This window comes from Fopius arisanus, unplaced genomic scaffold (genome assembly GCF_000806365.1).
Source record: "Fopius arisanus strain USDA-PBARC FA_bdor unplaced genomic scaffold, ASM80636v1 scaffold00053, whole genome shotgun sequence".
NCBI lineage: Eukaryota > Metazoa > Arthropoda > Insecta > Hymenoptera > Braconidae > Fopius > Fopius arisanus.
In genome coordinates, this window is record NW_011887792.1 from 545,608 (window position 1) to 558,209 (window position 12,602).

The 12,602-nt window shown below is 37.1% G+C and overlaps 1 protein-coding gene across 4 annotated transcripts in view; it reads right to left on the bottom strand.

Moving 5' to 3' along the window:
* Positions 1–643: 643 nt before the first annotated feature.
* CAP (Cbl-associated protein) overlaps positions 644–12,602 on the bottom strand; it is a 45,385-nt gene continuing 33,426 nt past the window's right edge. For 2 of the 4 annotated variants that reach the window (XM_011307383.1, XM_011307381.1), the window contains 6 exons: positions 5,379–5,583; positions 4,722–4,980; positions 4,262–4,499; positions 3,796–3,950; positions 3,186–3,274; positions 644–3,036 (listed from right to left, as the gene is read on the bottom strand). In XM_011307383.1, coding sequence (XP_011305685.1) covers positions 2,868–3,036; positions 3,186–3,274; positions 3,796–3,950; positions 4,262–4,499; positions 4,722–4,980; positions 5,379–5,583 — 1,115 coding nt within the window. In that variant the 3' untranslated portion in view covers positions 644–2,867. Of the gene's footprint in view, positions 3,037–3,185; positions 3,275–3,795; positions 3,951–4,261; positions 4,503–4,721; positions 4,981–5,378; positions 5,584–12,602 lie in introns of all 4 variants that reach the window. The other 2 variants (XM_011307382.1, XM_011307380.1) reach the window with 1 other exon arrangement.

Consider the following 12,602-nt stretch of genomic DNA (forward strand, 5'->3'; position numbering starts at 1 on the left):
CGATGAAAAAATGAATAATTAGAGCGTACAATCGATTAATCATGAGTACCAAGCCTTTCTCTCCGAATCTTGCCGGCGAAGAAAATGGCGCCAATCCCGGTATCTCTTTATTTCGTTTTAATGGAGAGTTCTTAGTTTTTTTTTAAGTTAAATCTGTGAACATGACGCAACACGTTCGTAAGAAAAGAAATTCTTGGAGGAATGCCTGAAATCTCCGAACATGACGCAACAAGTCGTTCACAAAGGAAATTCTTGTTTGGGGGCGTGAGGCACATCTTTGGAATAAAAAGTGAATCTTGTGTATATCGTGTGGTATATTATGGTGTGTTGGTGTAAATAGTGTTGGGAGTAACCGATTCTCGAGGACAAAGGAATAATTGGAGGGTACATTCGTCTAATGGTGAATACAAAGCTTTTTTCTATCAGAATCTTATCCAAAAAAAAATGGCCCCAACGGGATTCTCTCATTTTTTTCAAGTTCTCAGCGTTTTTACCTGCAATCCGTAGTGTTCGTCGAGATAAATCGATAATTAAACATTTTTTTATTCGATTTATCTCATTTTCTTATCATTGCACAAGAATTTATCATGAAAATAAATCGGAAATCGTCGATACGACCGACGAATGAATGGAACAGTCAATATTTTTTAGCATTACAGACTAGGCTCTTTATTCTTATATACCCGAAGTGTACAATGTTTAATGACAACGTTAGCATTACCTATTCTCCAACCTTTCCACCACTCGACGACAATATAAATCCGCGAATGAAATTTGGCAATGATTCATTTCCTCATAACTCGATTGAACAAACTCTCAAAGGCAATTTGAATGACATTAAAAAAATGATTTGTCGAGGTTCGAAGGGATTGAATATCGTTCGGATATGCTCGAGAATCTTATAATATCAATTTTAATATATCTATTCATTGCTATTCAACATTTTATTTCGCTCCACAGAGCCACATTTTTCGTATTTCAAAACATTAAGGCAATATGTATTTTCAATAATTGAATTGTCCGCAAAAAATCAAATCCATCAAATTAACGCAATGAAACAATTGACGCAATGATAAATTGTTTATCAAAAAATGTCTCTCTGTGAATTGGTAATTTAAAAAATCATCCCCTCGTGATTTCCATGGCTCTAGGATACCTTGAGCCCACGCACCATAAATATCTACATATCTCGATGTCAATTAACGATTAATCATTAATCAATCATCATCAATATTGTCAGTTATTGAACTAACACATTTTCATGTGTGTTAATGAGGCTAGTACCATTCTCTTATAATTCCTCTTTCAATAAAATCTCAAAGCTTAATATTTATATTATTTATTCATATATTTCTTCATAATTTTTTTTTTTTCAATAAATCTGCTTTATTTATCGTTATTAACTCATTCGTTTTATTAATTATATTAGGATTTTCAGTTTATGTTAGTTATCTATAAGCTTATGTATAAATAATGCTTACAAAAATATGAATTTTGTGAGGCAAAACTTTGCAATCATAGCAATCGTAATATTGTAGTGCCTGATGATTTATTAATTATAATTTTTTTCTTTTTTTATTTATAATTAGCAGACATCGTAACAATTCATGGGATAATCGAAGTGGATTGTGGGTGAGGATTAAAGTGGCTCAATTGATATTCGATTACGAAAATGACAATTTTTGGTGGAAAATTTGGTTTTCCATCTTTGACAATTGACGAACTGACATTCTACCACTTCAATTGAGATGTACTATTTATTTTTTCTGTTTAACATTTTTTTCGGATCTCGCGAGCGGTGGGCATTTGTCATAAATTACAGAGACATCAACAATCGAAGAACACGTTTTATTCCATTATTTTGGTTAATTCAGTTAAATTATTATTTTAATTTAATCGTGATGGAGTTTTGGTATTCGGTAACAGACAAATTCCACAGAGAAAAAATTCTGTTTCCATTTTTCATATTTCAAGCAATGAAGACTCAATTTATGGCATTATTGTTAATGCAAATTGAGTATATTCATCTGAATTTTTCTCTGTTGAATCCTAAGAAATTCAACATTATCCATCAGCAAACATCTTATGTACACAAATTCATCCCGATAAATCAGATATCGAACGAGCTAAAAAAATCAAAAGCACAAGTGGGCACTACGGAAGTGAAATTTCTCGCGATTCATTTGAGACTTCCGTTGCATCCCAAATGCCACATTTGTGACGATTTTTCAGTTACCTAACCCCGATAAGAAGTTTCACATTAAAAAATCGTCAATTTCTCTAGTGAAACACCACAAATTGATCTACAATTCTTCCCATAACTCTTTCTGGATGGATAACGCGTAATAAATAGTTAACTCCTATGTTACACTACTTACAATTAATAATTCATTAAGCCTAAGTTATTTTTGGTGTACGCTAATAGTAAAATATCAAGCGAATTCCAGAAGCTAACGAGAAAGAAGTCCTTCGCCCCTTAACATCCGTTTCTACACTTTGGAAGACCATTTGTGACAGTAATTTCGTCTCAACAATTTCCCCACATCGATTAGCACTCGATTAAAAAAAAATTAGGGAAAGAGTGGAGAGAAAATTTCAATAATCCCACAAATAACAAAAATCAAAATTCCCGATTATAGAATTTCCCTCGCGATAAAATCGAGTTAAAGTGATGGAAAAATCGTGGATTACGGTACAAGCGAAATTGAAATAAAACAGCAAGACACCGATTGATGAAATTATCAGTATTAACAACGATATTCAATGTTTCTTGGCTCATCCTTTGGTAAAATAATAGCGACACTTTTGAGCGCCCGTTGCCTCCTAGCTCTTTCGATATATGATGCCCCTAGGGGCATCTCCTCACCTCACAAACGCTCTACGTAGTTTCCTGGAAAAGTTCCGAAATATCCAGTTCTTTGGCTGGATCCAACGAACCAACCGTCGTCGCACTTTTCCATTACGTAAACTGTGTCCCCCTCCCTCAGCTCCAGCTCGTCCTCGTTCTGGGGTCTGTAGTTGTACAGAGCTCGGTATCTGAGTAATTAATTCATTACAAACAAATTAATTTTCCATTATTCCTAGAGATGCCTTCAAACAGAAAAAATCCCGTCGATTTTTTTTTGGAAATATCCAATAATTTGGCGATCGGGAATTTTGTGGGGGAAATAGAGAGGAACACTCACGGTAATGTATCCGAGTGTGTGTCGATGTGCAACGTTTCGTTGACGGGTGCGACGTGCAATTTGTTGCGTTCAGTGACACCAATGCGTGGCTGCAAACCCAAATAATCTCGTTATTACAGAAAAACCCCACCTAAACGATCTAAATTTCAAATTAGCATATACTAAATTCATAAATAATCTAAACAAACAAGATAAGAGTCAAACCAAAGATTACGTTTCATAGATAGTACACATGCGGACCTTTAAATATCACCTAAGCCTCGAGCTCAACTTTCGAATAAAGAAAAAGATAAAAATTCTCTCAACTAACGAATCAATGAGCAGTTCAACAGCATTAAAAAAATAAAAGTGAAGAAAGTAATCGAGATTGATTAATTAGATCAAAAACTTGAGCTCATCCTCCTCCATGTACCGCGAACAAAAAAGAAAGTCGTGCAACTGGAGTATAAAAAATTCAGCTGAAATACTGAGGATTTTTCCCTGGTTACGAATCCCAGGTATTCAAGAACAAATAAGGAAAGAATTTCAGCTAAAAAGGAATTCACTCGGTGTATTACGGAGAGTAACGAAAATTAAGTGGATGGAGAGAAATGGAATAAATGAAGCGCACCAGTGAGATATACTGAGGCTCAGCCGTGCTCGTCTTGACGGGTATGGAGGGAATATAATGATGGGGTCCCATGCTCAATTTTCCACTCGCCGTTCCATTCGACAGCATACTATGAGCCGCAGGCGATGCAACTGGTTTACCTGATACTGGCGTTTCTGGAATAACAAAATGACTATGAATATCTGAAACATCATCGCCAAGAGTAGAATTCCCCATCACAGAATTCCGTATAAAACAGACTATTCGAAGAAACAATACACTGAAATTTGAAACAATGAACAACACAATACCATGAAACATTAAATTAATAGTATTTTTCCTCTAATTGAAATGAATATTCATTTTCTACTATTCGGTTCTACTCGTAAAAAATCAAAAAATCAAAATATTAATGCGAGTAATCACGAAATGCATTTCTCGAGGCAATACAATGAAAGTTTTATACAAATTATTAATTGGTACTCACCAGGTCGGTGTTGCCCGGGCTCAACAATAACTTCCACATAGGTAACCGGAAAAATGCCCTTTTTACCCCCAACTCGCCCCTCGAACCAATTCTCATCGACCCTCCTAGTGAGAACGACTAATTCTCCTTTCGTTAACGACAATTCTAGATTGGTTTGTGCGATGAAATTGAACTTAGCACGTGCCTGTCCTTCGTACGACTTCTTGGGAGTTCCCCTTGTGCCATCGTAAGGTAAAATCTGCTTTAAACGATCGAAAATACGTATTAAAGTAGTTGAAACAGATAGCTTGAACACGTGTCCTCTGGATCCCAATTATTTTCCAAATATCTCCAAAACACCGAGTGTTTCCATTAAATATTTCCCTAGAGTCCTAGATTCTGGAGATATTTGTGAAATAAAATGGTGGACCTTTTTATGAAATTTCTGACTCTGGGAGAAATGAGTGGAATAAAAATTCACCTCGACGTAGTTAAGTGGAAAAAGTCCGATCATAGCGTTGTGCTCTCCCTCGTACCAATTTTTATCAATTTGTCGGCGTATTAGAATGATATCCCCTCGACGGAAGGTCAATTCCCTGGAGGTTTGTCCCACAAAGTTGTACAATGCACGGGCAACCACTCGTGGCTCCGGTGTTTGCTCCTGCGACCTGCTACGGTAGCTCGAGTCATCCAGGAAGTCGTCATAGCGGTTCAATGGTATCGGGGATTTTTGTGACGGTCTGTCAACAAACCAGAACAAATAAATTTAATTCATTCCCCCGTCGATTCATTCAGCCAAATGATATAAAAGAACTCATCACCATTTTTTTTTATCATTCCCATTCATCATTTATATTCATCAAAAAATTACCGATACCGGGCCAATCGATATGTTCTGAATCCTTAATTAACGAAACAAATTAATTAATATTTCCCCTAATCCTCGCATATTCTCAGCCAATGCAATGGACCTCTGGCTCCTTTTTTCCACCTTATCCCCTTCGAGGGCCGGGGAAATTTAATTAATATTTGCTTTGTATTTTTTCAAGGGCTTTCAGTTGTGAATGTCCCGTCAATAAATGATTAATTATCAATTAATTCGCGGGTAGAATTTAATAATCGTTAAAGATATATTTACGTGAAATTATCGGTGTGTCTTCTGGAATCAATGTCGTGTAATTCTTGAAGATATTTCCGACGTCTCTCTTCCTGGTAAACTCGGCGCATATTCTCGGCACTTCTCCGAGCCAATTCTTCCTCACTCAGGATCTCTTTAGCTTCCGTGCGAACTGGAGAACGATAGTGAATCGTCACTTCGCCTTCTACATAACGCCTCGGTGATTCTGGCACAGAGAGAAATGTTCTCATTAGATTATCAGATCTTTCTCATCCCAAGGGAAAAATGCTAAACGATCAAATTTCTTCGATACTGTCGATAATTCAGTAGAAATAAATTTTTAGGAGAGGAGTAATCGAGCAATTGATTCGTTAGGACGAATAAAAAAATCGTTTCATCTATCATCACTCGCTGGAAAATAGATTCTGAGCAGAAGTAAATTGTGGAAAAGTTCCAAACAGCGATGAAACTCGAAAATAAATTGAATTCCCATAATTTTTATCCCTCAATTACCCACGAATTTTTTTCCCCAACTGTGGATTCCCTTTGTCAGACGTTTCCACTTCCATTCCTTTCCACTCGAGTGCAAACGTTTATTCCAGTTCCCCACATTTTTCTGACTTCTCGACAGATTCAATTACATCCAACACTTATTTCTCATTTTTCTACCCCGTAATTAGCATTTACCTCTGTTTAACGACACTTGAAATTATTTTTCCCATCTCATCTATCTCGAAACCAAAAAATAGGAAAGATATTGAATTTACTCTGGGACTATAATTAGGGAAATTTAAGGAATATAATTGAGGCTGTTGTTTTGGCGAATGAATTTTATTCCAGTGGAATAAATAATTTTTTTAGAATTATCGATTCTCTCAATCCCTTCATTTTTCTCAGCTTTGGGCGGCGAAACCTCATGTCTTCTCACATTACTTTCGCAACAGCTTATTCCGGCAATTACGCTCCCATATTCGTATAAAACGACGGGCTAATTACAGTCCTAAACTCCGACAACTATTTTTCATATCTAATAAATCCCCACGGAATAGAATTCTTCCAACGGTTATGCCATCGCGGAGAGTCATTCGATTTTTTCCCATAAAATTCCAAATGTTCGAGACAAATACAATATTCTCTTCAAATATTTATGTACATTTACTTATTGCTCTGCACGGAGATAAATATTCAGTAAAAATTACGGAACTCGTAAGTCAGTTCACTTACCGATTACAGAGTCGATTCGAAAAATCTAAGTGACTGTATCGTAATTTTTCAGGGATAATTCAGAGAAAAATTCTGTGACTTCAGATAAAAATTACGTGACAGTCCCGTAAAATTTCCGATAATCACATTTCACCCCAGAATTACGGAAAATAGGGAAAATACATGTAATTTTTATAGAATATTTCTCTCTGTGTACACCGTTGAAAAATCAACTTGAAATTTGAAAAAAATGTCAACAGCGTAGAAAAATTAACAAGACAATAAGTCAATGTAGCAGAAATATATTTTTTTCTCAACGCAGACTAATTACTGACTATATGGTATGGGTCCATAGACGAAGGGGATGGTATTCCCGTTGTCCCTGGAGATATTTCTAGGGATGTCGTAACTCCCCTTGTCCCCCGGAAGTTCAGCCCGAAGATCCAGCATAGAATTGCTGAAACTGCTAACGAGTTGTGGAGACTTAAGGCTATCAGCTACCCCTGCCTTCTGCAAACTGACCCCCTCACACCCCCTGAAACCCCTACCACCAGCCTTCCCCCTCAATTCGATCCGTTCATCCCCGAAATCCGGGGAATTCAGTCTACCCTTGCCATCACCACTGCTCCCATTGCTCTGGCTCCCCAAGGTCTCTGTACTCCCAAATCGCACCCCCTTCACACCCTCCGCCCTCTCATCCACTTCTCCACTCTCATCCTCAAAAAATCTCTTCCTGAGGCGCCTGTTGTGCTCGAATATCTCGTGGAGGCGCTCTCTGCTGCCCCTGAACTCGGCTGATCCCGGTCGAAAGAGGACATCCGACAGCCTATCGTCATGATGGGATTGATCTGTCCTCTGGGTATCCTCGGGGTTCGGGGAAAGTCCCTCGTTATCAGGATTCTTTTCTGTACAGTAGGTGCAGGGGGATGGGTGGGGGCCATGGTGGTAAGGGGGTGGCAGGGGGAATTCCTCGGTTTTTGTGATTTTTGCGAGGTGAAGGTCCGGTCGGGAGGACAAGTCGTTCATCGAACTCTTCAGCCATTCCGCGGTTGTTTCAAGGTCCATCCGGAGGAGAGGGTCACGGCAACGCGAGGAGAAAATTGTCGCCATTTTTAACGGGCACTAATAACTATTCACTGTTTTTCCTGCATTATCCGGGTCGTGGGGTCCCTCCCCACGTGGGCGAACTGATGATTTCGGGGGGAAAACCTCTGGGGAAAAATTAATTTTCGGATTCGGTGTGGAGATGTCCAATTAGATAATTGTTAATTAATTTCCATTTCTTAGGTATTCACTTCGTTAAGCATTTCGTTGAGCACTTCATTATCCACTTCAATTTTCAGGCATATTTTCGCAATTTTTTAGGCATCTGGGGGGGCAAAATAGGTTTAATTGTTGATTTTGAGATCGGAAATTCCGTGGGGAAGAGGGTGACGTATAAATTATATTGCAGCCAGTGATAACGGAAAAATCACGTTCGACCGAACCGATGGCTCGAGAAACACTGGCCAGGTCTTTAGCGGTGTCTTGAGTCGAGGTACCCTGGGGGGGCACCGAAGACAATGGATGCCCCCCTCTTCCTATAACGAAGAAGATCAAACCACTAACACCAACGGCAAAACCATCGGGTTCCATAACTGTAAGGATAGCCTGCGTTCAACTCGCGGATCTCAGCGAACCGTCACGCTCACTGAGACACGTAGATTGCTTATCGAGAAATGGAAAAGAGTAACGGGAGAATTTTTCACCATTTTTTTTACACATTTGAAAATTTCCGCTTTTTGCAGTCCCCTCTGGTGACTAAAGTTCATTGAATAATAATATTACTCCGTGAAATATTCCAAAAAAATATTAGAAATCAAAATATTGGATTGCAAATATACTATATACTTCGGGAAAATATTACAAATGAAAGAATTGGGATATATATTTTTTGCTGGTCAATTCCCGGGTAAAAAAAATTGTAATCGGAATATTTTTTTCCAAATTTTCAAAAAATTTCGGGAAAACTTTTCAGAATTTTTTTTTATGAAAAAAGAAAATAAAACAATTTTATTTTTGCGAAAGGTTTTGAAAGATTTTTCAAAAATTCAAATAGGAAAATTTTTTTATAATTTACATGGCGTAGTTTTTGAGAATATTGAAAAATCAAAGAAGTAAGAAAACAATAGTATAATAAAAAAAAATTATATTCACAAAAATTTCTAGAAAATAATAAAAAAAAATTTTCGAAACATTTCCTAAAAATAAAATTTCCCGAAAAGTTTTCCAGAAATGTTTTGAAAATTCGGAAAAAAATATTCCGATTACAATTTTTTTATCCGGGTCTCTGAATACCGTAGCCCGAAAAAATAATTGTCAAAACTCTTTTTAATGTAAGACTCCACTCGCAGAATGGAATTCCGAAAAAAAAAATGACAATGGCGAGATGAAAAGCGTCGACTGCGATTGTCGAAGCTATCCCGAGTATTTCGAATATAAACGACTGAAAGGATTCAACAACAATAACTCGGAAAAGTAGATAGAGAAGAATATGAAGAAACGTATTATGATTATTGCAGTTACTTTTTTCTTTTCTCGAGTATTTCTGCAGGATCATCCATTAGCATCGTAGGGAATGGACCGGCGTCGGATTATTAAATTGCATCTAATGGCTGCCGTACCCTGAAGAGTTGTCACGGGTACTGGGTCGGTTTTTAAGAACTGAATTATTGACGAATCGATAATAAAAACAGGGACAACTAAAAGAAGAAGAATAAAAAATCCAAAAAAAAACACCAGAAAAAGAATATAAATCGAAATTGAAACAATATCAATAATAATAATGCTAATAATAATAACAATAATAATCATTAAGAAAAAAATACTAGTCAGATAGGTAATATAATTTGCGTAATATTTTAATTGGGATTTTAATGAAAACAGATTAGCTCTGGGTCGACATGTGCAGAGTGAAAAAAAAAATAGTGAAAGCAACAACAGAATAGAACCAGTGGATGAGTTTTACGTTCTATTCGTTAATTATTCCCTCCACTCGACCTAATTGAAGACTAATGGGCAAACCGCAGAATGAAACTCCTCGTTAACTGTTGAGCGTTAATTTTGCGACTTCGAAAGCCCTCGGGACGAGAAGGGGGATTACATGGTCCTTTCCCCATTCTTGTGCGAGTGATTAGAGGCACAATTGAAATTGCTTCGTCGCTAGCCATTCACCCTCCAAAATACCCAGTTTCCTGATTATGATTATTTAATATTAATCGATTCAATTTGATGTGCAATCAAGTGCAGGGGGAACTAATCAACGAGCTTGTATGCCATTACATTTGATTGAATCGGTAATTACCCAATACCCTGAAAAATTGAAGACACCTTAGGGAGATCGAAAAAAAATGGCTTTTTTTATTAAGGCCCGGGTGGACTATCTATCGAATGCCATCTTTTGTTTAAATTTTACCTTTTTAGTCTGAAATACATTTAAAAAATAACGAAAAAAGGAAAAATTATTGGAGGGCGCTAAAGAGCGATATCGTTTAAAAGGGATCTACCAAGTTTATAAAAAAATAATATAAATACGCAGTTTGCCATTGCTCTCCAGAAAATGGTAAATCCTTTTTAAATAATATATCTTTAGCGCAATTCAATAATTTTTCCTCTGTTTTTTCATTATTTTTTCATGTTCATTCAAAATTGATGCCAAATTTTAATGCATTTTAGGTTAAAAATATAAAATTAAATAATTAAATAAAACAAAAGTCGACGTTCGATAGACAGTCCACCTGGGCCTTAAATAAAACAATATCAGTAAAGTATTTCAATTTCCAGGACGTCAGTATAAATTTATTCCCACGTGAAATTTCATTGAAATTCCCCGAAATTCAACGGAATAAAAATAAAATAGAGTGATAATGGCACCAGAATGTCTCGCATGTGGCAGCTTGAGAATTGTGCTACTTGCACTCTCACACCCGACCTATCATTCTATTCCAATGAGGTATGTACGTGCTCAGAATGTAGAGCATATCATCCCAGTGGCAAACTACATTCTTGCAGTTTGCTACCTAGAATGTTGCGTCTGTAGTGTGCTCGCTCATTTGCATGGGGAACGATTTCACTTTGGCTCATTTGCTCGTTTTCATTATTCAAAATTATTCAGCGATTGTGACGACGTTACCCCCATAATCGACCATTTGACCGTCGGCTTGTCCGGCTGTTCACCACCAATCGATCTACCATTTCGTGATTTTCCAACTGTTATCACCAATTCCATTGCAATCGCGTGAAGAACATTATTGTCCGTTTCCATCTGTCACCTCATCTAATTCACGATTTTCGGGGGTGGGGGAGAAGAGACAATGCACCGATAAATGTTAATGTTAATTGCATTCAAGCTTTTCTGAATTTCTCATTTCACTCGTGAAAATTTGTAACTATTGTTCGATTATTCATTTATTTTCTTAATTATTTTATTTATATTTGGGGGTGAGGGGTGAATCGAGGGAATTTTTTTTTGAAGCCGAAGGAATTTCCGATTTCGAAAGCAATAAGAAAATCCGTCGTGCCCAGAGTTTACAAGAAAATTCGTGGAAACCAACAAGTGTTTCTTGAAGTTGAAAAAAAATCTCCCGAGGGTGCACTCTCACTTCTCTGCATTTGTCACCTCACACCTCACAAATCTCACAACTCTCCATAAAGACCATTTCTATTCCGAAACACAAGATTTATCATCTCCCTGAAATTCTTAAAATTCCACTCAAGACTTTATGAACGTGTAAAAACTTGTGCCCCACTTTTTCCCCCTCACTTCACTCTTTCTCTTTTAAACCCCGAGAACTTTATTTTTCATCCACGTGAAATGAATATGAAAATGAGACTTGAATTAAATAAAACACCGCGTCACCGGTAAAATTCTCCAGCGAAAAATAATGGAACGGAAAAACAGAAGAAGCGATGAATTAATTCAGAAATTATCCTGACCACAAATGATTTAGCAATTTGATTTTCTAAAGTTAAATAAATATTTGCGGAGTAATCGTGAAAATGAGTTCCACAATTTCCCATTCACATTCACCAACTAGACACCACTGGCGAATGCTCAGGAATTCACTCGGCTACAACAATTATCTGTTAGCCGATTAGATAAGAAAAGTCTCGTAATCAATAGTTACGTATTTCAAATTGTTTTTACGCGACAATTGACCGATGTTTGAACATTCTAAGCTGCAACATATGGCCAACATATTCGTGTTGCATTGCGCCTGCAGTACGCACTGGTATGAGCTAATTATGCTCTACGTACTGCGTTGCATCGCCAAAGTCTCAAGGCCGTTCTGGCACGATATCGACATTAATAAAATCACGTGCTCGAGACTTTGCCAACTGAGATAATTAAACTACTGCAACGTAAATACAACGAAAGGTAACGCCGGAAAATTAACGTCAGCCCGTCCTGCCCCGTTGAACTATAAAAAAAAAAATATATATTATTTTGTGAAGTAGAAAATTATTGGAACTCATTTTTTTTGGGAGGATTTTGCAATCCATTTTATCAATGAAATAAGAAAAAAAAATCGAAATCGATTAATGGGGAAAATGAGCCCAAATATTTTCTGAAGCCTATGACCTGGGATTATCGTTGGATCGATGGAGAATTAAAGTGCCGGGTCAAGTAAACTTGACCTCGTCGGCTCCACCAGCTTTAAAATTACTTTCCTCGTGATTTTTCATAGCCCTTGGGTCATCTGATATCTCGAGACTCGAGGAGACGACAAATAATGCATCACGCAATCGATAGCCCTTCACTTGGTGATACCTTCGAGGGAGATGCGTCATTGTTGTGTTCCTTTCTTCGGAAATATACATTGAATTTGCATGGAGTGAATACCAAATGGGGCGAGATATCTTCCAGTATTTTCATGGTATCGATTGGGCATTTCTAATGAATTCCGAAGCTTCAGGACGGATGAATAAGCGAAACGAAAACGTATACATGAATTTTTCAAATGTACAGTACAAAATATACATGAATCGAGAAATCGAAGAATG